Source organism: Dipodomys spectabilis, unplaced genomic scaffold, assembly GCF_019054845.1.
Source record: "Dipodomys spectabilis isolate Male_0828 unplaced genomic scaffold, ASM1905484v1 ptg000108l, whole genome shotgun sequence".
Lineage (NCBI taxonomy): Eukaryota > Metazoa > Chordata > Mammalia > Rodentia > Heteromyidae > Dipodomys > Dipodomys spectabilis.
The window spans coordinates 18,304,051-18,331,912 of NW_024870785.1; the positions used below are offsets into that span (position 1 = coordinate 18,304,051).

At 45.3% G+C, this 27,862-nt stretch overlaps 2 protein-coding genes across 3 annotated transcripts in view; one reads left to right on the forward strand and one right to left on the reverse strand.

Annotated features, from left to right (window-relative positions):
* Positions 1–275: 275 nt before the first annotated feature.
* Positions 276–16,321, reverse strand: Ciao2a (cytosolic iron-sulfur assembly component 2A). 2 transcript variants are annotated; one of them, XM_042687620.1, is made up of 5 exons: positions 16,020–16,318; positions 11,262–11,426; positions 9,360–9,409; positions 3,945–3,990; positions 276–726 (listed from the first exon to the last, which is right to left on the reverse strand). In XM_042687620.1, the coding sequence occupies exons 1-5, from the start codon at positions 16,141–16,143 to the stop codon at positions 629–631; spliced, it is 483 nt and encodes a 160-aa protein (XP_042543554.1). In that variant the 5' UTR covers positions 16,144–16,318; the 3' UTR covers positions 276–628. The 2 variants fall into 2 exon arrangements, with proteins under 2 accessions (XP_042543554.1, XP_042543555.1); XM_042687621.1 differs by lacking the exon at positions 9,360–9,409 and having other exon boundaries at positions 636–726; positions 16,020–16,321.
* A 2,437-nt stretch (positions 16,322–18,758) lies between these two features.
* Positions 18,759–27,862, forward strand: part of Snx1 (sorting nexin 1) — a 38,323-nt gene continuing 29,219 nt past the window's right edge. Inside the window, exon 1 of the mRNA XM_042687612.1 lies at positions 18,759–19,043. Within this exon, the coding sequence (XP_042543546.1) occupies positions 18,885–19,043 (159 nt within the window). The 5' untranslated portion in view covers positions 18,759–18,884. The remainder of the gene's footprint in view (positions 19,044–27,862) is intronic.

The following is a 27,862-nucleotide window of genomic DNA, read 5'->3' on the forward strand; positions in this document are numbered from 1 at the left end:
TTATCTGGAGTCACACAGCTCCTAGAATTAGAATAAGGTGGCAATTTGGCCTTACGGTTTGATTACCCACAAAACTAGATCCTCCATCTCAGCCTCCTGAGAGCTAGGAATACAGGCATGAACCCCTAGCCCCCAGCTCAGGATCAGATTTTAACAGTATCTTTTGATTTTTAGATCTGATTCTATCTAATAGCAAAATAAAGCTCTGCAAGAATGTTTTAGGAATTCACATTTACACTAGGATATAAAATTCAATAAAAAACATTCAAGACAAATCATTATAAGAATCATTTATTTTAGAATAATGATTTCAACTGAATACATTTAGACATGGTAATATTTGACACAAAAAGTAGCTGTATCAGAATGGGTATCAGAAAAATAGTAACACATCTTATACACAGTAACTAGAAAATAGGTTTGTCTGATCATTTCAGTGTTACAAATCCTGAGGATGTTATTTACTGAACAAGTTAGGTCCTACCTTGTAATTAAAACTTGTTTGGAAATAATCTTTTATAAAATACTTTGAGGTACAAATCACCTATGTATTAAACATGAGTCTTTTACATTTTGCAAAGGTAAAACAAATATAACAAGTACAGTTCAGTGGCTCTTAAAGCAGCTATCAGTCAGGCTCAAGAACACATTGTTCCACGATTTCCCGTAAGTTGGGGTTCTCCATTGCAGCTGCCACCCGCTCTTTGTCGTTTATCTGCTTGTTGACTATGAAACACAAAGACAAAAGTTAGCAGAATTATGTCACTAGGCAGCACCAAACAATGTATTAGCCTGCTAAAGAGCTTAGCTGAGCACCAGTGTCTCATGACTGCAATCCTAGCTACACAGGAGGCTGCGATCTGAGGATCAAGGTTTAAAGCTATCCTGGGCAGGAAAGTCTGTGAGAGTCTTGTCTCCAATTAGCCACCAAAAAGGCTAGAAGTGGCGCTATGGCTCAAGTGGTAGACAGCCAGCTTTGAACAAAAAAAAACTCAGGGACAGCACCCTGGCCCTGAGTTCAAGCTCCAGGACTGGAACCGAAAAAAGTGGGGGGAGAGGAAGAGACAGAGGAGGAGAGAGAGAGGGGGCCAAGGAGAGGGAGGGGAGACGGGTGAGGAAAAGGAGAGGGGAGAGGGAGGAAGAGAGTAGAGAAAGGGAAAGAGGGAGAAGGGGGGTAGAGGCAGGGAGAGAGAGCTTGAGAACTTAAAAGCTGTTGGGACCTAATTACTAACAATGCAATCCCCAAAGCCTGAAGGAAGACTTGAAGAGAAAAATATTTCCACAACCATTTTAATTTCTCTTTGCAGTTGATGTTCAAATGTTTTTTGTTGTTGTTGTTTGTTTGTTTTGGTGACTTATAGGGCTTGAACCTTAGGCTTTGATGCTGTCCCTCAGCTCTTCAGCTCAAGGCTAGCGCTCTACCACCTGAGCCACAGCGCCACTTCTGGTTTTCTGGTGGTTTATTGGAGATAAAAGTCTCACAGACTTTCCTGCCCAGGCTGGCTTTGAACCATGATCCTCAGAGCTCAGCTTCCTGAGTAGCTAGGATGACAGGTGTGAGCCACCAGCGCCCAGTCCAAATATGTATTTCTATACAGTTACACTTGAGTAAAGTTTGAAAACAGCATTGGCATTTTGTTTTTGTATTTATTTTGTTTTCACTTAAGCCTAATTTTTTTTTTTTGGCTTAGCTTTTTTGCTCAAGGCTGGGGCTCTATCATTTGAATCAAACCTTCACTTCTGGCTTTTGGCTGGTTAATTGGAGATAAAGAGTCTCACCGTGTTTTCTGCCCAGACTGCCTCTGAACCAAAGATCCTCAGACCTCAGCCTCCTGAGTAGCTAGGATTACAGGAGTGAGCCACCAGTGCTTGGCATATTATTTAAAGTGTAATTATGAGATCAAAGGATATTAAGTATGGTATGGTTTGATTTACACAACTGAATTATTCTCAGAATTACTTACAAATTTATATCATCAACAAAAACGTGACCTATCAGTTTGCCAACAACAGCGGATATTATACTAAAAACAAGAGCAGGGGCTGGGAATGTGGCTTAGTTTTAGAGTGCTTGCCCAGCATGTATGAAGCCCTGGGTTCGATTCCTCAGTACCACATAAAACAGAAAAAGCCAGAAGTGGTACTGTGGCTCAAGTGATAAGAGTACTAGCCTTGAGCAAAAAGAAGCTCAGAGACAGTGCTGAGTTCAAGCCCTACTACTGGCAAAAAAAAAAAAAAAAAGGCTGAAGGTTGCATTTTCTTTTCTTTTTTTTTTTTTTTTTTGGGGGGGGGGGGAGGTCTGGTTGTGGGGCCTGAACTCTAGGCCTGGGCGCTGTCCCTCAGCTCTTCAGCTCAAGGCTAGCGCTCTACCACTTGAGCCACAGCGCCACTTCTGGCTTTTTTCTTTTTGCTTATGTGGTGCTGAGGAATTGAACCCAGGGCTTCAGGCATGCAAGGCAAGCGCTCTACCACTGAGCCACCTTCCGAGCCCTGTAGGTTGCATTTTCTTGATAAATTCTGATAGAACATTTCCATGTTTATTAGTTCTTTTTTTTTTAGTTGTTCTTGTGTGAATTTTCTGTTCATATTTCTTCCTATCAATCTATTATGTCATTTTTTTTGTGTTTGTATCGATACTGGGACTTGAACTCAGAGCCTTATGCTGTTGCTTGGTTTTTTTACTCAAGGTTAGCACTCTACCACTTTGAGTCACAGCGCCACTTCCAGTTTTCTGGTGGTTAATTGGAGATCAGAGTCTTGCAGACTTTCCTGCCCAGACTAGCTTTGAACCACATCCTCAGATCTCAGCCTCCTGAGTAATTAGGATTACAGGTGTGGGCACTGGTGCCAGGCTACAACATGCATTTTAAATGTATTTCTCATTATTTGTGTTCATCCTTTGTACAAAATCCTGTTTGTAATGTAACATGACAGATTAGGTGGCACAGCCCACCTCTGAGATTTTTACTTTGTATTTTTTATTACTGGGGTTTGAACTCAGAGCCTTTATCATCAAGCCACAGCATTGGGGGGGGGGGGGGTGGGGGTGGCGGGGTACTGGGGGGTTAAACTCAGGGCTTTGTGCTTTCATTTGACTTTTTTGCTCAAGGCTGGTATTGTGCCACTTAAGCAACACCTCTACTTCCTCTGTGATTTTTATGTTTTTATTTTTATTTTAATAAGTTTTTTTTTTTATTGTGAAAATACCATACAGAAGGGCTAAATTACATGAGCAAGGTAATAAGTACATTTCTTATCAAGCATTGTTGCTTCCTCCTTTGTTTTTCAAACCCTACCATCCCTGCCCACCCATCTCCACGACTATACTCCCCCCTCTGTGATTTTTAAATGGTTAATTTCACTCAGCAGGCCAGAGGTCTTATAAAAAGGTTCTTTTTGTGTGTGTGTGCTTATTATGGGGCTTTTGGTCAGGGCTTGAGTACTGTTGCTGTGTATATTTTTTCTCAAGGCTAGCACGCTACCACTTGAGTGATAGCTCCAGTTTCAGACTTTTGGGGGTTAATTAGATATCAGAGTCTCAGGGACTTGTGATCCTCAGATCTCAGCTTCTTGAGTTGCTCCCTGCTAAAAAAAGGTTCTTCACTCCCACTGTAACTTGTTCGCTCAGAGAGACAGCTCCAACCCAAGATGTCCTAGGACTTTACTTGCTAGCCCTGCAATTTCAAATTCAAGTACACACTCTTTAACCTGCTACGAAAGAGCAGAGCTTCTTCACAGATAGGTAGCCTCTGGCCTGAACCAGTCAGTACTGGTAGACTCTAGTTCACCCAGAGTCCCAGTGAAATACCTTCCCTCATTGCCTTTTTTCTCTGCCTGTGAAGGAAGAGCTAATAACTAATGGCTCCCCAATCTTCACAAGTGAGGTCTGAGGCTGACAGAATAACCTACTAGCGTAAGCTGTTTGTAATATTTGATTCACTTACTGTCTTCCTCTGTTGAGTGGGTTCCTTCAGAAATGTAGATTTCCAACTGGGAAGGAAAAACAGTAAGAAACAAAACATTAGAGCAAGGGCTGGGACATGGCTCAGGTGATAGAGTACCTGCTTAGAAATCACAAGGCACATAGTTCATACCTCAGTATTGTAAAACAAAACAAAAACATGAGGAATTCTAAAATAACAAAGTGAAGTAGAAGATCCAGTAGAAGATCCAGTGGACTCAAGAATCTAGAGAAGCTGAGCACCTGTGGCTCATGCCAGTAATCCTAGCTACTCAGGAGGTTGAGATCTGAGGACTGGGGTTCAAAGCCAGCCCGGGCAGAAAAGTCTGTGAGACTTATCTCCAATTAACTACCAAATAGCCATAAGTAGAGCTATGGCTCAAACAATAGAGCACAAAAGCTCAGGGAGAACACTCAGCCCCTGAGTTCAATCCCAGGATCAGCACCTAAATCAATCAATCCATCTAGGGATCGGCTGGTTGCTGGCAGCTCAAGCTTTCAATTCTAGCTACTCAGAAGGCTGAGATATGAGGATCACTGTAATAACCCAACCTAGGCAGACAAATTCAAGGAACTATTATCGCCAACTAACCAGCAAAAAGCTATTTAGCATGGTGAAAGCGGTAGAGCGCCAGCCTTGAGAAAAACAAACAACAAAAGACCTAGGCAAGATCATGAGGCCCGAGATTCGATCCCAGTAGCAGAATCTAAAGATGAGAATCGAGATCTTATTTCTAATAGCTAAGGCTTAGTAAAAATCACTCCCGTACTTCGTGATAACAAGTACTGAAGGGAAAAGTATTTTGGTTAACTGGGGAAGGCCTGCAGGAGGCATTTGCATCAAACTCTTTTTTTTTTTTCTTTCTTGTGCTGGTATTGAAGCTTGAACTCAGGGCTTTTGGTTCTTACTGGGCTTTTTGGCCTCAGGCTGGTGCTCTGTCATTTGAAAAACAACTTCACTTTTAGCTTTTGGGGGGCTAATTAGATGGTAGTCTACAGATTTATCTGCCCGGGCTAGCTTCAAACCTCAATTCTCAGATCTCAGGCTTCTAGGGGTTAGGATTATAGGCTTGAGCCGCTAGCACTTTCCCACAGAATTCTTTTTTGTTGTGGGGCTTGAACTCTGGGCTTGGGCACTGTCTCTTAACTCTTCAGCTCAAGACGAGCGCTCTACTGCTTGAGCCACAGTGCCACTTTTGGTTTTCTAGTGGTTTATTGGAGATAAGAGTCTCACGGAGGGGCTGGGAAGGTGGCTCAGTGGTAGAGTGCTTGCCTTGCATTCATGAGGCCCTGGGTTCGATTCCTCAGCACCACATAAGCAGAAAAAGCTGGAAGTGGTGCTGTGGCTCAAGTGGTAGAGCACTAGCCCTGAGCTGAAGAGCTGAGGGACAATGCCCAGGCCCAGAGTTCAGGCACCATGACTGGCCAAAAAAAAAAAAAAAAGTCTCATGGACTTTCCTGCCTGGGCTGGCTTTGAACCACAATCCTCAGATCTCAGTCTCCTGAGTAGCTAGGATTATAGGCATGAGTCATTGGTACCCAGCCCATGGAATTTCTTTATGATGACATGTACATATAATTTTGTAAGAATGAGACATTATAAGTGTTGTTTTACTTTTCCCTGCACTTGACTTCTTTCCAAATCACTGTGTACTACTCTTCCTACCCTATCCCCAGGAAAGCACATTAATGATCTAGTGTAGCTCCTTCCACATTTTCTCTATACTCACATACTCCAAATGTACTTTACACATACTCATACACACACACTGAATTTCTTGTTTTGCAAAAATGAGTCACAACACACAGTTTCAATATTCTCTTTTTCTCATTCTCCTTTAACTTGCCCAATTTATTTTCAAGTATAATGTTAGTTAAGCTACTCCTTCTGGCCTTGCTGCAGCCCTACAGATTACCCAGTCTCCAAAAACAAGAGCTTTCGACAAAAACCCACTTTCACAAATCCAGTGGCTAAGAAAGCATATTATATGAAAGAAACATTTATATTTGAGAATACTAGGACCATGAGTATAAACCTTCATTAATATATTCAACATGCATTTATTGAGCTCCTACTATGTAAAATCACAATAGAAAACATTCAATTGGATCATATAGAAACTCAGACTTCAAGAAGCTGACAAACCAAGAAGGAAGATGAAAAATATACTTGGAGTTAGAACATACCAGGCACCAATGGCTCTTGCCTGCAATCCTAGCTACTCAGAAAACTTAAGATCTGATGATTGCAGTGTCAAGTCCACGAGACTCAGCTCAAATTAACCACCACAAAGCCAGAACTGGAGCTGTGGCTCAAGTAGAGCACTAGACTTGAGCAAAAGAGCTCAGGGCCAACACCCAGGCCCTAAGTTCAAGCCCCACAAGCACCACCAAACCTCCCCACTCCCCCCCAAAAAAACAACGTTGTACTCTAAAAGATATCATCAAGAAAGTGAAAAGACAACCCACAAAATGAGAACAAAAATTTGCTGATCATGTATCTGACAAGGAAATTGTTTTTAGAATAAAGAACCAGGAAATAGAGGTATGGCTCAAATGACTCAAATGTCAGTCCTGAGTGAGAAAGTCAAGCAAGAACATGAGACCCTTAGTTCAAGCCCAGCGCCCTCGCAGGGACAAGTGTAGCTTTGTGGTAGGACACAGGGTGAGCATGTGGAGGCTCTGAATCAAACCCCAGCACCAGTAAAATTAACTAAAAAATTGAAAATTGGGCAAAGGATGTGGGCAGCTCTGCAGAGAAGATGTATAAATGGCCAAAAAACACATGAAAAGATGGTCAACACGATTAGCTGCCAGAGATTGCAAATCAAAACCACAATGCAACATCACTTCATGCCCACAAGCATGACTATAAGCACAAACACGGAGTAGCTAGATGCCAATGGCTCAAGCCAGTAATCCCAGCTGCTGAGATCTGAGGATCATGGCTCAAAGCCAGCCAGGGAAGGAAAGTCCGTGAGACTCTTATCTCCAATTAATCACCAGAAAACCAGAAGTGGCGCTGCCGCTCAAGTGGTAGAGTGCTCACCTTGGGCTGAAGAACTGAATTACATGCCCAGGCCCAGAGTTCAAGCCCCACAACCACTAAATAAATAAATAAATAAATAGCTAAGCAAGAGTACAAGGCCTTGAGAGTTCAAGCCCAGTACAAGCATGTGCATACACACACACACACACACACACACACACACAAGGAATGAAGCACTGGCATGTATTAGCTAAAACATGAATGCTTAAGACATTATTCTAAGTCATAGCCAGACACGAAAGACCACATAATGTAAAACTGTATTTAAATAAAATGTCCATAATTGGCAAATTTAGAGATAAAATAGGTGAGGAGTAACTGTTACCTGACTGCTTTCCTCCCTCATTTTTGTTTTTGTCAGTTGTTGGTCTTAAACTCCAGGCCTGGGAGTTGTTCCTGAGCTCTTCTGTTCAAGGCTAGAACTCTACCACTTTGAGTCATAGCACTACCTCCAGTTTTCTGGTGATTAATTGGAGAAAAAAAATCTCATGGATTTTCCTTCACAGGCTGGTTTTTTTTTTTTGTTACTGTTGTTGGTCATGGGGCTTGAACTCTGGGCCTGAGCACTGTTCCTCAGCTCTTCAGCTCAAGGTGAGTGCTCTACCACTTGAGCCACAGCACCACTTCCGGTTTTCTGGTAGTTTATTGGAGATAAGACTCTCCCGGACTTCCTGCCTTGACTAGCTTTGAACGATGATCCTCAGATATCAGCCTCCTAGGTATCTAGGTATGAACCGCTAGCTCCTGGCCCCTCCCTCCTTCTCTCCTGATCTCCCTTCCTTCCTTTTCTTCTCACTTCCTCCCTCCCTTTCTCCCTTTTATCCTCCTGCTCCCCCCTCTCATCATCTTCATCTTTTGTTGTTGTTGTTGGTCGTGGGACTTGAACTCTTGGCCTGGGCGCTGTCCTTCAGCTCAAGGCTAGCACTCTTTCACTTGAGCCACAGCGCCACTTCCAGTTTCCTGGTGGTTTATTGGAGATAAGAGTCCCTTGGACTTTCTTGTCTGGGCTGGCTTTAAACCTTGATCCTCAGATCTCAGCTTCCTGAGTAGCTAGGATTATAGGCATGAGTCACTGGTACCCGGCCCTTTCTTTTTTTTTTTCTTTTTTGCCGGTTGTGGGGCCTGAACTCTGGGTCTAGGCACTGTCCCTCAGTTCTTCAGCTCAAGGCTAGTAGGCTAGTACTCTAGCCACAGTGCCACTTCCGGTTTTTTTTCTGTTTATATGGTGCTGAGGAATCGAACCCAGGGCCTCGTGCATGCAAGGCAAACACTCTACCACTGAGCCACCTTCCCAGCCCCAAATAATCTTTTTTTTTTTTTTTTTGGTCAGTCGTGGGGCTTGAACTCTGGGCCTGGGCGCTGTCACTCAGCTCTTCATTTCAAGCAAGCGCTCTACCACTTGAGCCACAGTGCCACTTCCCCTTTCTTATTTTTGTAACCCAGGCTGGTCTCAAACTCAATCCTTCTGTCCCAGCCTCCCAAGTGCTAAGATCAAAGGCATGCACTACCATGCCTGCCTAGGTACAGGATTTCTTTGAGGGATGTAGGGTGTGAAAACGTTCTAAAACTAATTATTGTCATGCCTGTACAACTCTGTGTATACATTAGAAATTAATGGAAGTGACGCTGGGCTCAAAGTGGTAAACAGCTAGCCTTGAGCAAAACAGCTCAGGGATTGCCCAGGTACTGAGTTCCCAGAACAGATTCCGCCCCCCCCCCTCACCCCCCCAAAAAAGAAAGATGCATTGTTTATGGGGCTAGGAATGTGGCTTAGTGGTAGAGTGCTTGCCTAGCATGCATGAAGCCCTGGGTTTGATTCCGCAGTACCACATACACAGAAAAAGTAGGAAGTGGTGCTGTGGCTCAAGTGGCAAAGTGCTAGCCTTGAGCAAAAGAAACTCAGGGACAGTGCCCAGTCCCTGAGTTCAAGCCTGAGGATTGGCAAAAAAAAAAAAAAGAAAGAAAGAAAGAGGCTGGGAAGGTGGCTCAGCGGTAGAGTGCTTGCCTTGTATGCATAAGGCCCTGGGTTCGATTCCTCAGCACCATAGAAGCAGAAAAAGCCGGAAGTGGCACTGTGGCTCAAGTGGTAGAGCACTAGCCTTGACCTGAAGAGCTGAAGGACAGCACCCAGGCCCAGAGTTCAGGCCCCATGACCGACAAAAAAAAAAAAAGAAAAAAGAAATAAATTACTGAGTGGTATAGTTTAAATATCTGAATTATATATAATGTGACAGATCTCAACAGTGCAGTTAGAAAAGACAACCGAATAGGTTAGGATGTACTTCCGTGCTGGAGCACTGGGCTAGCTTGCATGTGGCTCTGGGTTTGAGATAATAAAACATCTCTTACCTTGTGTTTAAATGGCAAACACCGCTGAAGTTTTACTCTTAAGCACAACCCTGTGGAGGAAAAACAAAACCAACCTCCAATTATCTCTTTATCTCTCCTAATTGCTTAATTGGTTCCTGAGAAAGCACACAGCTGTGTCTGTGTCCAGAGGGAATATAAGTAGTTGACACAGCTTTGCTCAATCCAGTCTAGGTCTCCTTTGAGGCCTGGTACTATGCTAGGAAATGTCATCCGTCATTTTACATATTCCTCATAACTCAAATGATCTAGGTATTATTAACCCCACTTTACAGACAATGAGATCAGTGTCATAGTGTAACCTATCCCAAGGCTACTCAGGTAGTAAAATAGTAGAGATAGGATTGGAACCCAGAAATACCAAAAAAGCCCGGCCTTTCCTGCTTCATCAACTGACCTTGAAGCAAGGGGAAATTAATTTACTAACCTTTACTGAATGGCCACAAGAGGACAAGATGTGCCATTTTATTGTTTTTTGTCAGTCATGGGGCTTGAACTCTGGGCCTGGACGCTGTCCCTCAGCTCTTCCGCTCAAGGTGAGTGCTCTTCAACTTGAACCACAGTGTCACCTCCTAGATGTGCCATTTTAAAAGAGCCACATAGCTGGGCATTTGTGACTCATTCCTGTAATCCTAGTCACCCAGGAGTCTGTGATCTGAGGATTGTGGTTTGAAGCTAGCCCAGGAAAGTCTGTAAGACTCCTATTTCGAATAAATAACTCAGAAAACGCTGGCAGTGGAGCTGTGGCACAAGTGTTAGCGTGCTAGCAAAAGAAGCTCAGGGACAGCACCCAGGGCCAGAGTTCAAGCCCCAGAACTGGCAAAAAAATAAAAATAAAAAGAGCCTCAGGTGGGGAATGTGGCTTAGAGGTACAGTGCTTGCTTAACATGCATGAAGCCCTGGGTTTGATTCCTCATTACCACATAAACAGAAAAAGCCAGAAGTGGTGTTGTGGCAAGTTAGTCTTGAGCAAAAGAAGCTCAGGGACAGTGTCCAGGCCTGGAGTTCAAGCCCTAGAACTGGCAAAAAAAAAAAAAAAAAAGACCCTCATGGCTAGGCACCAGTGGCTCACACCTGTAATCCTAGCTATTCAAGGGCTGAGATCTGAGGATCATGGTTCAAAGCCAGCCCAGTAACCATGGCCACATGTACCTAAAAAAAGTAATGTGGTATAACTAGGGGAGACACACATTTGGAGTCAGGAGACTTGGATTTGAATCTCAAATTCACTATTTCTCAGCTTGACTCTAAGCAGCTCAATTAAACTTTGTCCTTCACTGGAGCTGGGAAGGTGGCTCAGTGGTAGAGTGCTTGCCTTGCATGCATGAGGCCCTGGGTTGGACTCCTCAGTACCACATAAGCAGAAAAAGCCGGAAGTGTTGCTGTGGCTTAAGTGGTAGAGCGCTAGCCTTGACCTGAAGAGCTGACAGTACCCAGGCCCAGAGTTCAGTCCCATGACCAACAAAAAACAAACAAAAAAACCCCAAACAGCTACCAAATGAAGGCAAGAGGTTTTTCTGTTTTGTTAGTTTGTTTTGTGTTTTGGTGGTGGTCTTGGGCTTTGAACTCAAGGCCTGAGTACTATCCCTGAGCTTTTTTGCTCAAGGCTGGCACTCTACCACTTGAGCCACAGCTCTACCTTCTAGCTGGGCTAGCTTTAAACCTCAATCCTCAGATATCAGCCTCCTGTGTAGCTAGGATTACAGACATGAGCCAATAGCACCCAATGACAAGAGTATTTCAACTCTCTACAGGCTAATCCTGAGGACTACAATAAATGATTACATTAAGACACTCTGTAAATCATAAAGTGGTAGATGATAAAGCTCCCTTTTTGAGATCAGTATCACACTTATAATTAAGAATATACACAAACAACCTTACCAATAAGAGTTGCCAAAGAGCAATGAGGTACTGTTGGTGTGAACCTGATAATAACCAGATAGTCTTCTTCATTTATCTCCTGAACCTCCACACAACTCTCCGTTACCACTTCCAGTTCTTCTAAAGTATTGGGCTTTTCTGGATCCCGGATAGTTCGAATCAAATCTAAAGGGTCATCAGAGACAAAGTATTACATTACAATATGGGTATTCTGCCTGGAGCCTGTGGCTCACAACTATAATCCTAGGTACTTGGGAGGCTGAGATCTGAGGATTGTGGTTCAAAGCCAGCCTAGACAGAAAAGTCCATGAGACTCTTACTTCTAATTAACCAGCACTCAGCCAGAAGTGGAGGTGTAGCTCAAATGGTAGAATACCAGCCTTGAGTGAAAAAGCAAAATTGGGAGCTGAGGACAAGATTTCCTAAGCCAGGTGCCAGTGGCTCATGCCTGTAATCCTTGCTATTCAGGAGGTTGAGATCTGAGAAAAGAAAGACTATGAGACTCTTACCTCCAATTAACCACCAGAAAACTAGAAGTGGAGCTGTGGCTCAAAGTGGTAGAGCTAGTGCTAGCCTTGAGAAAAAGACCTCAGATACAGTACCTGGGCCCTGAATTCAAGCCCCACAACTGACCAAAAAATAAATAAATAAATAGTTTATTTTAAAAATTCCTTTTCAGCCAGGTGCCGGTGGCTCATGCCTATAATCTTAGCTACTCAGGAGGCTGAGATCTGAGAATTTTGGTTCAAAGCCAACCCCAGGCAGGAAAGTCTGTGAGACTCTTACCTCCAATAAACCATAAGAAAACCAAAAGTAGTGCTATGACTTAAGTGGTAGAGTGCTAACCTTGAGCTGAAGAGCTCAGAGACAGCGCCCAGGCTCAGAGTTCAAGCCCCACATGGCCAAAAAAAAAAATTCCGAGGCTGGGAACATTGCTCAGCAGTAGAGTGCTTGCCTCCCATGCATGAGGCCCTGGGTTTGATTCCTCAGCATCACATAAACAGAAAAGGCGGGAAGTGGCACTGTGGCTCAAGTGGTAGAGTGCTAGCCTTTAGCTGAAGAGCTCAGGGAGAGCACCCAGGCCTAGAGTTCTAGCCCCACGACTGAAAAAAACAAAACAAAATTCCTTCTCTATAACTATAGAAAAGCATGAAGAGGAAAATGCTAAGAGAAACACAGAATCAGAAAGAAAGAGAAGAATTTTATGTAGGATAGGCTTCATGTTCTCAAGCCTGAGTTTTTTGTTCTATTTATAGAACTGAAATATAGCTATGAAAAAACAAGTCAATAAAACTCTATCTTCGGGGCTGGGAAGGTGGCTCAGTGGTAGAGCGCTTGCCTTGCATGCCTGAGGCCCTGGGTTCGATTCCTCAGCGCCACATAAGCACAAAGAAAAAAAAAAACGGAAGTGGCGCTGTGGTTCAAGTGGTAGAGTGCTAGCCTTGAGCTGAAGAGCTGAGGGACAGCGCCCAGGCCCAGAGTTCAGGCCCCACGACCGGACCCAAAAAAAAAAAAACAAAAAAAAAACCTCTATCTTCTCGCAAGCTGTCTCATGAACTTACTATTTGAATAGAAATGGGATTTGAAAATATAGGCAGGAAAAAGGATAAAGCTTCTTTTTCATGGAACTGTGGGATTGAGAGATTTAGGAAAATGGGGCTTTTTGAAAAGGAGTTCTCTGCCTCTTATCCTAGGCCTTGTCCCTGCAGAATTCTTATAGAAGTGGTATTATTTTTGTTGTCTGCCACTAAGCTCTGAAACTAAATCTCACTTCTTATTAAGCTTCTCAGCTTTTCTAGTAATTTGAGAAGTTTACATTTCTTTCTTTCAAAAAAAAAAAAAAAAAAGAGCTGGGTGCCAGTGGCTCACGCCTGTAATCCTAGCTGTTCAGGAGGATGAGATCTGAGGATCACCGTTCAAAGCCAGCCCAGGCAGGAAAGTCTGTGAGACTCTTATCTCCAATTAACCACTCAGAAAACTGGAAGTGATGCAGTGGCTCAAGTGGTAGAGCACTAGCCTTGAGCTGAAGAACTGAGGGGCAGTGCCCAGGCCCAGAGTTCAAGCCCCATGACCAACCAAAAAAAAAAAAAAAAAGTCAGGTGCCAGTGGCTATCACTAGTAATCTTAGCTACTCAGAGGCTGAGATCTGGGAATCATGGTTTGAAGCCAGCCAAAGCAGTAAAGTCCATGAGACTCTTATCTCTAATCAACCACCAAAAAGCTAGAAGTGGAGCTTTAGCTCAAGTGGTAGAGTACTAGTCACCCAGGCCCTGAGTTCAAGCCCCAGGACCAGCATACACACACACACACACACACACACACACACACACACTCTCTCTCTCTCTCTCTCTCTCTCTCTCTCTGTTGCTTTTTTAAGTGAGTCCTCAAACTTCAAAAAAAAAAAAGCACTGTTTTTTAAGATTCCTCATTTATATTTAAGCTTCAGATGTAGTGCACACCTATAATCGTAGTTTCTTGGAAGGTAGAGGTGAAGATGGAGATTGGGAGGATTATAGCCTTGAATCTAGCTCAAGCAAAAAGTTACTAAAACCATTTCTCAACAAATAAGCTGGGTGTGTGGCAAACCTATAATCCCAGCAATTTATAAAAACAAAACACATAGGTAGAAGGAATGTAGTCAGGGTGGGCCCCAAGCAAAAACATGAGATACTATCTGAAAAATAACAAAAGGCAAAAAGAGCTGAGAGTGTGGCTCAAATGGTAGAATTCCTATCTACCAAGTGTGAGACAGAGTTCAAAACTCAGGTACTTAAAAAAGAAAGAAAAAGCTTCATATCTAATCCCAAATTACTATCTAAAACAATGTTCAACCAGATCTCCACCTACAACTACAAACCCTACCCTGTTTGCCATTCCATTATTTGTGTGTTAATTTCCTCAACTTAGAATGTCTGCACTTTCTAAACATCCAGGTCCTAATTATTCTCAAAGGCCTAACTCAAGAGACTTCAAAATCTTTTCAGAGCCTGCCAGCCAAAGACTAACTTCTCTTCTTCCTCTGAAGGTCTGTAACTCTTGTTCTAGATCTGCTCATGATCTATGGCAAACCATATTTGCATATATAGGTTCCCACCCCTCTCTCAATTTAGTAATCAGCATCTGAATTCAGGGCTTCCTGTTCACTTTACCACTTGAGTCAATTTCTCAGTCTTTTTGCCCTGGTTATTTTTGAGACAGTCTATTTTTGCTGAGCCCATTTCTGCCCATGACCCTCCTGGTTCCTCTTTCTCCTGAAGCTGGATGGTAGGCACAGGCTTCAAGCTCCACTTGTTCTGTTAGAGGGTGTTTCATGAACTTGGCTGGCTTACAACAGCCATCCTCCCAACCTGCACCTATCAATCTCTACCACTTGGCTTCCTCAATTTAAGTTTGAAGACTAGAATCATCTTTCTCCCAAAGTTGTATCCCCAGTGTCCTGAAGTTCCTAGATAGCAAAGACAAAGGTCTGGCAGGACAGGAATGTGTGGAAATCAACACCCTTGAAATTATCATCAGACTGGTGCTAAGTTCTGCTTCTGCCAAGGGAAAGGTACATTAGATTTAACCCCAAGGTTTTCAACATGCTTGGCTTTCTCTACTGGCCTGAAATCCTTACCCAAATTGTAATCTTATGGTTAGATCACTTACTGTAACAGCCAATCTTTTTAGTTTTCAAAAACAGGTCAAAGGGTATAGTTTAGTTGTAGAGCACAGGGTAGTATATGCAAGGCTCTATATTTGATCGCTAGTCCACAAAATATGAAGTAATACCATATGTGTGAGAGACAGACAGAAGGACAAAGACAGGAAAAGAGAGAGAGAGAATGTAGTGAAAAGTTCATACATTTGGAATCACAAGTTCGGTTTTTGCTAAGCTCCTCACTGACACTGTGATCTGCAGATAGTTGTTCAAGGATCCTAAACCTTTGCTTCTTTATCTGTACAATGAAGATAGTCCCAAGAAATAGAGAATATTTAATACAGAGAGAATATGTGGGGGGAAGGTATGTATACCTATGTAACATTTGACTTGACTATTTGAGACCTTGCTTCCAGGAAGCCCATTTTATTTTATTATTATTATTTTTTTTTTTTTTTTTGGTCGGTCGTGGGGCCTGAACTCTGGGTCTGGGCGCCATCCCTGAGCTCTTCAGCTCAAGGCTAGTGCTCTACCACTTGAGCCACAGCGCCACTTCCGGCTTTTTCTGCTTCTGTGGTGCTGGGAATCGAACCCAGCGCCTCATGCATGCAAGGCAAGCATTCTTACCACTGAGCCACCTTCCCAGCCCATGGAAGCCCCATTTTATCCACTTCCTTATTGACTCTTCTGGGGAAGAGGAGGAGGTGGTGACCTTGGGTTAGTCCTTACTCGGCCCACGACCCAGCCTACCCAGCAGTACCCTGGGCAGTGGCGGGAACTATGGAGGATGCTGGAGAAGCAAGGAGGGTCAAGCTTGGCTTCCTAGGCGATCGGGGAGCCCTCTGTGCCCGAGGACATGGGACAGACAGGGGAATAAAACTGGAAGACTTCCGGACTCAACGTATCCCAGGTTTAGGAAGAGACGGAACTCTAGAAAGTTCTACATTCTGCATGTCTTAGGACACTCCCTGGAGGGAGGGGGGGCGCTTCCCACGATCCCAACCACACCCGGCAAAACCCCAGCGTCCATCCCCCAGCCTGAAAGGGGAGCTCGGGGGACCTGCGCCGCCTCGACTAATAACCACCCAGAGCGGCGGCTGTGGAAGACAATTAATTACCATAAACCTCTAGCGCTTTCTCTTCCATGATCCGGGGCTGCCGGGCAGCTCCCGCCTCAGAGAGGCCTGAGAGCCACAGAACTCGGCTCAGCGTCCAGGAGAGCAGCCCGGACACCCGCTCCATCCTCACGTTCCGCCATCCCTGGCGACTGCCCCAACCGAGCCACCGTCCGTCTCTCAGCAGCAGCGGGCCTCGCGGTTTATCAACTTCCCGATCTTCAAAAATGACTTAGGAGTTGGGGAAAGGGGTTCTGAGGGAAGTCAAGAGGCGGGACTCGACCGAGAAGAACTGGAGGAAAGGAAAAACACCTAGGAAAGGGGAACCACGGGGACTACATGTCCCAGCATGCTTTGCTCGGTTTTCGCGCTACATATTGCATTCTGGGGGTAGCATGGAATGCGTCGGAAGACCTCGAACAGAATTCTGGGGTTTGTAGTCATTTCCCGGAAGGGCACGGGGGGGGGGGGGGGCGGTGGGTGGGGAAATGTTAACGGTCTTGTCCTCCGTCACTTCCTCTCCAGAACGGAAGTGTTGCTGCTCGGAAGGCGTTCTGGGAGGCTCATGGAGGTGGTTCGGCGTGGCTGAGGGGAGGGCCGGACATTTTTTGTTGCTCTGGTCTCCTGCAGACGCCATACAGCTCACCTTTCCGCTACGGGAGATATTTCTACCTTTCGCCTTCAAAGACAATAATGAGAGAGTTTGCCCCGTGCTTGATATGTCCAGTGGTGACACAATGGAGGTAGTCAGCCTTAAAGGATTATCTTATTTGGGGGGGGGGGGTCCGTTGTGAGGCTTGAACTCAGGGCCTGGACGCTGTCCCTGAGCCTCTTTGTGCTCAAGGCTAGGCGCTCTACCACCTGTCAGGGCGCCACTTCCGGTTTTTGATTGGTTAATTGGAGATGAGCCTCCCTGGGACTTTTCTGCACGGGCTGGCTTCGAACCGCAATCCTCAGATCTCAGCCTCCTGAGTAGGAGTACAGGCGTGAACCACCGCCGCCCGTGGTTCTCTGAAACCAAACTTTGGGTGTTGGATGCCAATTTGGAGGTTCATTTTGTTGTTGTTGTTGGTGGTGGTGGTCGTGGGGCTTGAACTCTGGGCCTGGGCACTGCCCCTCAGTTCTTCAGCTGAAGGCGAGTGCTCTGCCATTTGAGCCACAGCGCCACTTCCGGTTTTCTGGTGGCTAATTGGAGATAAGTCTCAGGGACTTTCCTGCCCTGGTCGGCTTTGAACCGTGATCCTCATCACCTCCCTGAGGCCTCCTGCCATCCCTGAGCAGAAGTAATAGGCTTGTATTGTGCCCACAACACAGTTTAGGACTGAACCATGTTGAATTGCTACTTTACATGACCACCTACTTAAATTGCGAACATCTAACGGGAAGGTGGCTCAGTGGTAAAGTGCTTGCCATGCATGCATGAGGCCCTGGGTTTGATTCCTCAGCATCACATAAGCAGAAAAAGCCGGAAGTGGCGCTGTGGCTCAAGTGGTAGAGCACTAGCCTTGAGCTGAAGAGCTGAGGGACAGCGCCCAGACCCAGAGTTCAGGCCCCACGACCGAACAAAACAAAAACCCACAAACCATAGCAAAGTATCAGGCTCACAGTAAATGCTCAGTATATGGTGAGTGAATGGAGGGGATGTTGTCCAAATAAGTGGCCGAACTTTAAAAATAATAATAAAAAGTGGCAGAACTTATTTTGGGGGCGGGGAGGGGAAGGTCCGGTCGTGGGGCCTGAACTCTGGGTCTGGGCGCTGTCCCGCAGCTCTTCAGCTCAAGGCTAGCGCTCTACCACTTGAGCCACAGCACCACTTCCGGCTTTTTTCTTTTTTTGCTTATGTGATGCTGAGGAATCGAACCCAGGGCCTCATGCATGCAAGGAAAGCACTCTACCACTGAGCCACCTTCCCAGCCCCAACAAAACTTAACTGCAGTCTGTTCAGACTTAATGCACTGAGGATTGGGAAGGTGGCTCAGTGGTAGAGCGCTTGCCTTGCAGGCATGAGGCCCTGGGCTCGATTCCTCAGCACCACAGAAGCAGAAAAGGCCGGAAGTGGCCCTGAAGAGCTGAGGGACAACGCCCAAGCCCAGAGTCCAGACCCCACGACCGACCAAAAAAAAGGTATTGAACTGTGTGAGGGCACCGTACTTGGCGCAAATAGATGGCATGTGAAGGTTTGCAAGCGTTTTTAGTCATTTTTTTTTTCTTTTCTGTTGTCGGCCGTGGGGCGTGAACTCCCGAGCTGGCGAGTCCTAAGCTCTTTTGCTCAGGGCTCGCACTTTAGCACTTTGAGCCACAGCAGCTCCACTTTCAGTTTCTGATGGTTAATTGGAGATCAGCATCTCAGGGACTTTGCCTGCCCCGGGGGCTGGCTTCCAACCGTGATCCTCAGCTCTCCAGCCTCCTGAGTAGCTAGGATTACAGGCGTGAGCCACCAGCGCCCCGGCTTCACTCGGTCCTTTCTTCAATCTGTCTGTCAGTAAAAGCTACAAAGCTAGGCACAAAGCTGTAAGGCGGGCAGACTACCTGGGAGGCCCGGAGCTGCCCCCGGACGCGGCTGCTGCCGCTGGCTGCTCCTCTTCCTCCCGCCCCCTACTAGGCGGGGCTAGTGAAACGCGCCGTGTGGAGGTCCGGGCGTCGGATTGGCTGGGCAGCAGCCTACGCCCCGCCCCCCCGCGCGGCGCCCCGCCCCCCGCGCGGCGCCCCGCCCCCCCGCGCGGCGCCCCGCCCCCCGCGCCCCCGCCCCGCCGGTCCCGCAGGGTCGGTCACGGCGCTCGGGCTCCTCGCACAGCCGGGACGCTTTTTGCTCGCGGCGCTATCTCTCCATAAAGTTGTTGTTGCGGCTTCCGCCGCGGGTGGAGGAAGATGGCGTCGGGAGGTGGTGGCTGTAGCGCTTCGGAAAGACTCCCCCCGCCTTTCCCGGGTCTGGATCCGGAGTCGGAGGGGGCCGGCGGGGGGTCCGAGCCCGAAGCTGGGGACAGCGACACCGAGGGGGAGGACATCTTCACCGGCGCCGCGGCAGCCGTGAGTTCCCTCCCACCCTAAGGGACGGCGAGGCAGAAAGGCGTCGCACCCCCCCACTCCCGAGAAAAAGAGGCCGAGCGAGGGGGTCGTGCAGCCGGGGGCCTGCTCTGAGACTTGGCTTGGGAGTCAGGACCCGTTCCGGCTCCCGGAGGCCACGCGCGCGCGCGAGGGCCGAGCCGCGGGGCCCGGCCCCGGGCGGGAAGGGAGCGATGAGGGGTGTGGTGCCCCCGCCCTCCCCCGAGGTCCTGAAGGGCCGCGGGGCGGAGGGCCGGCGGGGGGCGCGGTCAGGCCGGCCCCTGGCCGCCCCGCGGATCCTCGGGGCTGCTGTGGCTTGTGTTCTGGCTGTGCTGACTTCATAGCTGAGGCTCGAGGAGATGAAGTACAAGACTGTCCCTCACCTTTCCTGCTTCCAGGATGGAGAACGTTCTTTCAAGTCCATCCTCGGATAGCGGTCCGCCCACAGATCTTTCTTTAGCCCTGCTCCTGGTAGTGTTGGTTTCCAGCGTGGAAAGGCCCAGCAGTGGAACCTTAGTTTAGAAAAGTTCGGTTGATTCCTCTGATCTCCAGGAGAATCGGGCCCACTGAGAGAAGGTCCTTCCTGCGGGATAAATCACTAGAAAACCAGAGAGCTTCCCGGGTTTCCCCCGTGGCTCCAGCCTGTAATGCTAGATGGCTCGGGAGGCTGAGATCTGAGGATTGCAGTTGAAAGCCAGCCCGGACAGGAAAGTTCATGAGATTTGTATCTACAGTTAACTACCTAAAAACCAGAAGTGGTAGAACACTATCCTTGAGCAAAACAGCTCAGGGTCAGCACTTAGGGCACTGAGTTCAAGCATCAAGACTGGTACAAAAAAAAAAAAAAAAAAAGAAATGAAAAGAAAGAAGAAAGCCAGATCTTTGTTGGGATGCATCCAAAGTGTCCAAGTATCTCCTTAGGAGCAAATCTGTATATTTGAGGAAGAAATGGTGTTTCCCATAGTAAATAGCCAAAATTTAAGTAAGTGTTAGGTATTAGGAAAGCTAACAGTTATGTGTAGAATGTGGAACTCAGTTATCATTCTGGAAATGTTTTGGGCTGTTTTATGAGAATTTTGATTCATACCTCTTGGTACAGTTAGTTCCAGGTGTGACCTTTTTTAAGTGCTTGGTCGGTGAATTTATCTGAGTATTGCTTCTCCTTGATAGTTACTCAACATTTAACTGATTTAAGTAAAACAGCTTTACATTTCTAATTGGTTAAGTAAAACTATGTGTCTGAAAAAATTCAGGTCTCGTATTTATGTCAGAACAAGTTTTAAGTTTTGGAAAACATGTTTGACAATGTTAGAACTTCCCCTGTATTTAGGAATTGAATCCATAATCCCAGCTAATAAAAAGTCTTGCTGATGCAAATGTAACTGTAAGCCTATGTCTGTTGTTCTGGGAAATAATAACTCCCACTGCTACTATAATCTTTATCCCCCCCTTTTTTTTTTTTTTTTTTGGTCATGGGGCCTGAACTGTGGTCTGGGCACTGTCCCTCAGCTCTTCAGCTCAAGGCTAGCACTCTACCACTTGAGCCACAGTACCACTTTGGCTTTTTCTGCTTATGTGGTGCTGAGGAATCAAACCCAGGGCTTCATGCATGCAAGGCAAACACTTATCACTGAGCCACCTTCCCAACCTGTCTTTATCCCTTTTTTAAATAAAATATAATCTCTTATAAAGTTATGGAGAATAGCTACTGTTGATAACTGCTAGAATGAACAAAATGAGATGGTATTGAAAGTACAAACTCTGGTGCTGAAAGTGCTTGGTTACATAGGCAAATGTAGATGAAGAGTTAATTTCTAGAGATCTCCAGTAAAGTTTGGGAGGTTGTGGCTTGATTGATCTCACCCAGTTAGTTGGTGGAGGCATGGTGCTTCTCTCATGTATGATTATAAAAATCCCTTTCCAACCTAAGCATGTTCTACCACAGAAATCATAATTTTAAAATAAGCAAGTGCTGGAGGTTGAATTCAGGGCCTTGTGCATACAAGGCAAGCACACTACCACTGAACTACATCTCCAGTAACATTATTATTTTTTTTATTTAGTTTCGAAACGGGAAAACAGTTGCTAAGGAAACTTAAATGTCCCCTGTAAATCATTTTTTCAGCCAGCTGCCCTGTCTTCAGGAAGCCAAAACCCCAGAATCCTTAGTAAACTTCATAAACAGCCATTAAATACAAATTTCATTTCAATAAATACTTTAGTAATGAGCAGGAGACAATAGGGGATTGCAGCACTTCTACATCTTAAAGAAGGACATTTGCAGAATAAAAATAAAAATAATGAAGATCAGACATGTTGAAATCTGATTTACATCTTGGCTCCCTTTGCTAGCTTAACTTTGGACAAGGTGCTGTCTAGACTTTTCTCACCTATAAATGGGGAAAATAGTAATAATATAGTTGGTAGCTGGGCACCCTTGCTTTACACCTATAATCCTAGCTCCTTAGGAGGCTGAGTTCTGAGGATAACTGTTTGAAGCCAGCCTAAGGCAGGAAAGTCTATGAGATTCTTCTCTCCAGTAAACTACCAAAAAAAGTGAGAAATGGCACTGGGGCTCAAGTGGTAGAGCACTAGTCTTGAGTGAAGAAGCTCAGGGACGGTGCTCAGGCCCTGAGTTCAAACCCTAGGACCTGCACACAAAAATAAATAAGGCTAGGAGTGTGGCTCAGTGGTAGAGTGCTTGCCTCTCATGCATGAAGCCTTGGGTTTGATTCTTCAGTACCACATAAACAGAAAAAGCTGGAAGTGGTACTGTGGCTCAAGTGGTAGAGTGCTAGCTTTGAGCTGAAGAGCTCAGAGACAGCGCCCAGGCACAGAGTTCAAGCCCAACAACTGGCATAAATAAATAATACTATAGTTGAAGCTCCCTGACTTGGCATCAGCATTGGTGGATTCAAGCAGCATTGGATGGCTAATACTTAGGGAAAATGTGTGTACACTGAGCCTATACAGACTTTTCTTAGTCCCTAAATAATACTTAAAACTTAAGTTGGCAGGGTGCTGGTGGCTAACTCTTGTAATCCTAGCTACTGAGGAAGCTGAGATCTGAGGATAGTTGTTCTGGTGGTTCCTCACAGGAAGGTCTGTGAGAGTTAACTACAGTTAACTATCAGAAAACCGGAAGTGGTGCTGTGGCTCAAAAATGGTAGAGTGCTAGCCTTGAGCAAAAGAGCTCAGGGACAATGCCCAGGCCCTGAGGTCAAGCCCTATGACTGACAAAAGGAAACAAAACAAAACCCTTATTTGCCTTGTGTTCAGTGTTATAAGTAACCTAGAAATACTTTGTAAGGCAGGATGTGGGTAGGTTTTATGCAAAACACTGTCCCTTTTTATATAAGGGAAGAGATGGGGCTGAGTGGGGTGAGGTAGCTGTATCCTACAAATACTGATAGACTTTTGTGTTTACCTCTATTTATGAGAGTTAAATTGGAATAGCTGCGTGGTAGAGTAGTTGCTTGCACATAACACTTAAAGAATACTTAACTGTTTTAGAGGAAGTAAGCTGTCTTCAGTTGATTATCATTTTGTAAACTGAAATTATCTAAGAATTTAAAAAATCCCCCAAATCTTAAAAGATCAGACAAGTTAACCCTGAAAATTGATAATACATTTATCAAAAAAATCAAATAGTAATTAAGATTGACTTGATTAGCTAAAAAGCCATCAAAGTAGTGGGAACTTAATGCCTTTGTAGCATCCTGTTTATTAGTTCAGTTGCTAGTAGCTCTTTACTTTGCATTTTGTTACATTCTGGAAGCAAAGAGGTAGGCTTTGAAGAAGGGGAGCTGAGGCATGTAAAATTCAAAACTAATCTGTAATATACATGTAACTTCTTGGACATGGATACAACAGCTGCTGCCATTAATCGTTCCATCTGCTCTCTCCTACAGCCAAGAGGCTCTGTTAATATAGTCATAAAAATGTGGTTTGATTTTTAATCAGAAGAGCAGCCCGTGATGTACATCTCAGTATCTGAAAATCAGTGACTTGTGTAGGAGAGACTGAAGTTAAGAGAATTATTAAAATAAATCCAAAGTGTGTGCTTGGGGAAAGTGTGATTCCTGAGAATACCTAAGAGTTTATCTTTTTTTTTCCTACCTCTTTGTGAGCCTATAAATAAAAATGTCTAAAACTCTAAATATATTGTCTGACTCTTTGGCATTGAAATCCAGACAGGTAATCTTTTTAGTTAAAACTTTCTTAAGGGGCTGGGAAGGTGGCTCAGTGGTAGAGCGCTTGCCTTGCATGCCTGAGGCCCTGGGTTCGATTCCTCAGCACCACATAAGCAGAAAGAAAAAAGCCGGAAGTGGCGCTGTGGCTCAAGTGGTAGAGCCTTGAGCTGAAGAACTGAGGGACAGCGCCCAGGCCCAGAGTTCAGGCCTCACAACCGGATCCAAAAAACAAACAAACAACTTTCTTAATCCTGGGATAGAGTTAATTTGTACCTTAATAAGAGAATTGGAACCAAACCAATCTTTTTGCATTTCTAGTTTGTTTATTTTTTTTGGCAGTACTGGGGTTTGAACTCAGGCCCTTGCACTTGCTGGGAAGATGCTCTACTACTTGAACCATGATCTCTGCAATCCTGATTCTCAAAAATGTGTCCAAAATAGCTCACCTTTGAACACCTTGATTGACTTTACCTGCTTATTTGTGAACTTCTAACTGTAAAATGGCCAGAATTGAACCAAAGTCTTCTGTTTATCTTACCTAGAACTCTTTTTTTTTTTTTTTGTTGGTCGTGGGGCTTGAACTCTGGGCCTGGGCGCTGTCCCTCAGCTCTTCAGCTCAAGGCGAGCGCTCTACCACTTGAGCTACAGCGCCACTTCCGGTTTTCTGGTAGTTTATTGGAGATAGGAGTCTCACGGTCTCTCCTGCCCGGACTGGCTTTGAACCGCGATCCTCAGATCTCAGCCTCCTGAGTAGCTAGGATTACAGGCGTGAGCCACCAGCGCCCGGCTCTTACCTAGAACTCTTATATGTCCATCTCTCTTTAGCAGTGTGCCAGGAACACAATTAGATTTGTCCTTTAAATAAAAGAGAAAATCTGTGGTGACCTTTCTTACACGGGGAAAAAGAAAGAAAATGTAGATAAATGATACTGTCAGTTCAGATTTGGGTCAATTCTGGCAACTTGTTTTGATGATATGTCAAGCCAGTGAGAAAAAAAAAATTTTTTTTGGTTGGTTGTGAGGCTTGAACTCTGGGCCTGGGCGCTGTCCACCAGCTCTTCAGCTCAAGGCTAGCGCTCTACCACTTGAGCCACAGTGCCACTTCCAGTTTTTTGGTGGTTAATTGGAGATAAGAGTCTTACAGACTTTCCTGCCCAGGCTGGCTTTGAACCCCAGTCCTCATATTTCAGCCTTCTGAGTAGCTAGTATTACAGGCATGAGCCACTGTGCTGTGCCGTGCCTGCCTCCGACCTTTTTTTTTGGGGGGGGGGGGGGGAAGAAGGGGTCCGGTCATGGGGCCTGAACTCAGCTCTTCAGCTCAAGGCTAGCACTCTTCCACTTGAGCCACAGCCCCACTTCCAGCTTTTTTCTTTGTGCTTATCTGGTGCTGAGGAATCAAACCCAGGGCCTCATGCATGCAAGGCAAGCGCTCTACCACTGAGCCACCTTCCCAGCCCCTGCCTCTGACCTTTTTAAACCTCAAATGCTAGAAGGATGGATAACTTCTCTGGATCTGGACAAATGTGGTAGTTTTATTTTAAAAACCATGAGGAGACAGATAGGTCAGCTGGCCAGTATTTTAATATTTTGGTGAAATATGCATAGCTGTTGATCCCAAAGTAAAACTGTGGTCTGATCTTAACTAAACTGCTGAAAGTGAATCTTCATAACAAGATTTTAAAAAAAAAAAAAATCTGCCAGGCGCCATTGGCTCGTGCCTGCAATTCTAGCTACTCAGGAGGCTGAGATCTGAGGATCGTGGTTCAAAGCCAGCCTGGGCAGGAAAGTCCGTGAGAAAAAATGACCTACACAAAAAGGGGCTGAAGGTGTGGATCAAATGGTAAAGTGACTGCTTAGTATGTGTAAAACCGTGAGTTTAAGTCCTAGTAACACTCCCACCCCACCCCCCAAAAAAGTAATTCAACTTAGTAAAAGTAATTCAGTTTAACCAGATTGACTTAACCTCGCTGGTAAATTTAGGAAGTTAAAGTCTCTGTAGCTGGGCACTGGAGGCTTACATCTGTAATCCTAGCTACTCAAGAGGCTGAGATCTGAGGATCAAGGTTCAAAGCTAGCCCAGGCAGGACCCTTAGTGAGACCCATCTCCAGTTAACCACCAGAAAACCAGTAGTGGTGCTATGGCTCAAGTGGTAGAGCACTTGCCTTGAGTGGAAGAGCTGAGGGACAGCACCAGAGTTAAAGGCTCACAACTGACCCCACCCCCCACAAAAAATAATGATTTCTAAAATTAGCTTACAAGCTGTATGCCCGTGACTCACTCCAGTAATCCTAGCTACTCAGGAGGCTGAGATCTGAGGATCGCAGTTCAAAGCCAGTCTGAGCAGGAAAGTCCATAAGACTCTTGTGTCCAATAAACCACCAGAAAACCAAAAGTGGCACTGTGTCCTCAAGCAGTAAAGCACTTGATTTGAGCTGAAGAGCTAAAGGACAGCATCCAGGCCCAGAGTTCAAGCCCCATGATTGACATAAATAAGTAAATAAATAAATAATAAATAAAATTAACCTACATTAGTTATATAGAGGAAAATTTCACTTACATTTCCAGGCATGTTTATAGTACAGTATATTCTAATCATCTCACCCCCTCTCCATAATAGCATTTTTACATTTTTGTTTTTGTTGATCATGGGGGCTGAACTCTGGGCCTGGGCGCTGTCTCTCAGCTCTTCAGCTCAAGGGTAGAGCCCTACCACTTGAGCCACAGTGCCACTTCTGGCTTTTTCTGCTTATGTGGTACTGAAGAGTCGAACCCAGGGCCTCATGCATGCAAGGCAAGCACTCTTAACACTGAACCACCTTCCCAGCTCTACGTGTTTTTTGTTGTTGTTGTTGCTGCTTGTTTTTTGTTTTTTATGGTGGTACTGGTTGAACTCTAGCGCTTCATGCTTGCTTTACTATTTGAGCTATACCTCCCTCCAGCTTAAAGGTGTTTGCTAGCCAGGTGCCAGTGGCTCATGCTTGTAATCCTAGCTACTCAGCAGGCTGAGATCTGAGGGTCAAGGTTCAAAGCCAGCCTGGGCAGGAAAGTCCGTGAGACTCTTATCTCACAGGCGTGAGCTACCAGCGCCCAGAAGTCTACGCGACTTTTATCTCTGATTAACCACAAAACCTGGAAGTGTAGCTGTGGCTTGAGTGACAGCAAGGACCTGAGTTCAAGCCCTAACACTAGCACAAAGAACAAAACAAGAAGTCATTATGAAGCATTTTTAGAGGAAGAGAGAAGACTTGTAAAGATGATTAAGGAAAAATAAACTTACAACTTACTTAAAATTAGAGTTTGGGGGCGTATGAAAGTGAATGAAGGCCATGTGGTTCTGATTTCTGAAGGGAGTTGCTACCTCTGTTTCTGGGGTGGAAGGTGGTCAGTCAGCTCTGATGACTTGGCCATTCGCAGTTGGTTAGGTGGGGAGGGGAGAAAAGGAAAAAGAGCACTCTATTTTCTCTCTGTTGGTCCTCACATCTCAGTGCTCTTGAGTAACTTTGGCATAAATAAATCATGAGTAATTGATAGATGTTGGAGAAAGTAGTCCTCATCTCCAGGAAAAGCCTGTTGCACAGCTTTTTCTGGCTTATTCATTTGCTAGGTTTAATGGACTGCAGGGGCTTCATTGTGCTTTTTCAGTTTAGAAGATAATCCACCCTTTTCTGCTCCGATCCTTCTGTAGTTTTTTTTGGACCCAAAAGTTGTTAGTTCAAAACCTAAAATGTAGCTGGGTGTCGGTGGCTCACGCCTGTAATCCTAGCTACTCAGGAGGCTGAGATCTGAGGATCAAGGTTCAAAGCCAGCCTGGGCAGGAAAAGTCAGAGACTCTTACATCCAGTAAACCACTCAGCAAACCGGAAGTGGCACTGTGACTCAAGTGGTAGAGTGCTAGGCTTGAGCTGAAGAGCTGAGGGAAATCACCCAGGCCCAGAGTTCAGGCCCCACAACCAACCCCCCCCCCCCCAAAAAAAAAAAAAAAAAAGTTTAGAGAGAAATGCCACTAGAGAATTATAGAATTTCTGTAGGTAATTTTGGTAGATCATGGACTAATTTTTCAGTTTGAGATCTCACATGGCCTTGCACATGGTTTCTTTAACTAGCTTAGTGGTTACCTTCAGCCCTTTTTTCTTCAGCTTTCCAGATCCCCTCCTCCTTGCTGTTTCCATTAAGACTGTCTCTACCCTCTTGTCTCACAAGTTCCTTACCCTTTTTGTGCTATGGATACATTGGGCCAGCCAGTAAAGCCTGTGGACATTCCCACAGTAATATTATTAATGTATAAAGTAGAATATGTAGGATTGTAACGAAAGCCAATTATCTTGAAATACAGTTATCAACATGTTAAAACAACTTTTTAAGAGCAAGGTACTGGGGCTGGGAAGGTGGCTTAGTGGTAGAGTGCTTGCCTTGCATGCCTGAGGCCCTGGGTTCGATTCCTCAGCACCACATAAGCAAAAAGAAAAAAGCCGGAAGTGGCACTGTGGCTCAAGTGGTAGAGCGCTAGCCTTGAGCTGAAGAGCTGAGGGACAGTGCCCAGGCCCAGACTTCAGGCCCCACAACCGGACCAAAAAAAAAAAAAAAAGAGCAAGGTACTGGTGGCTCACTCC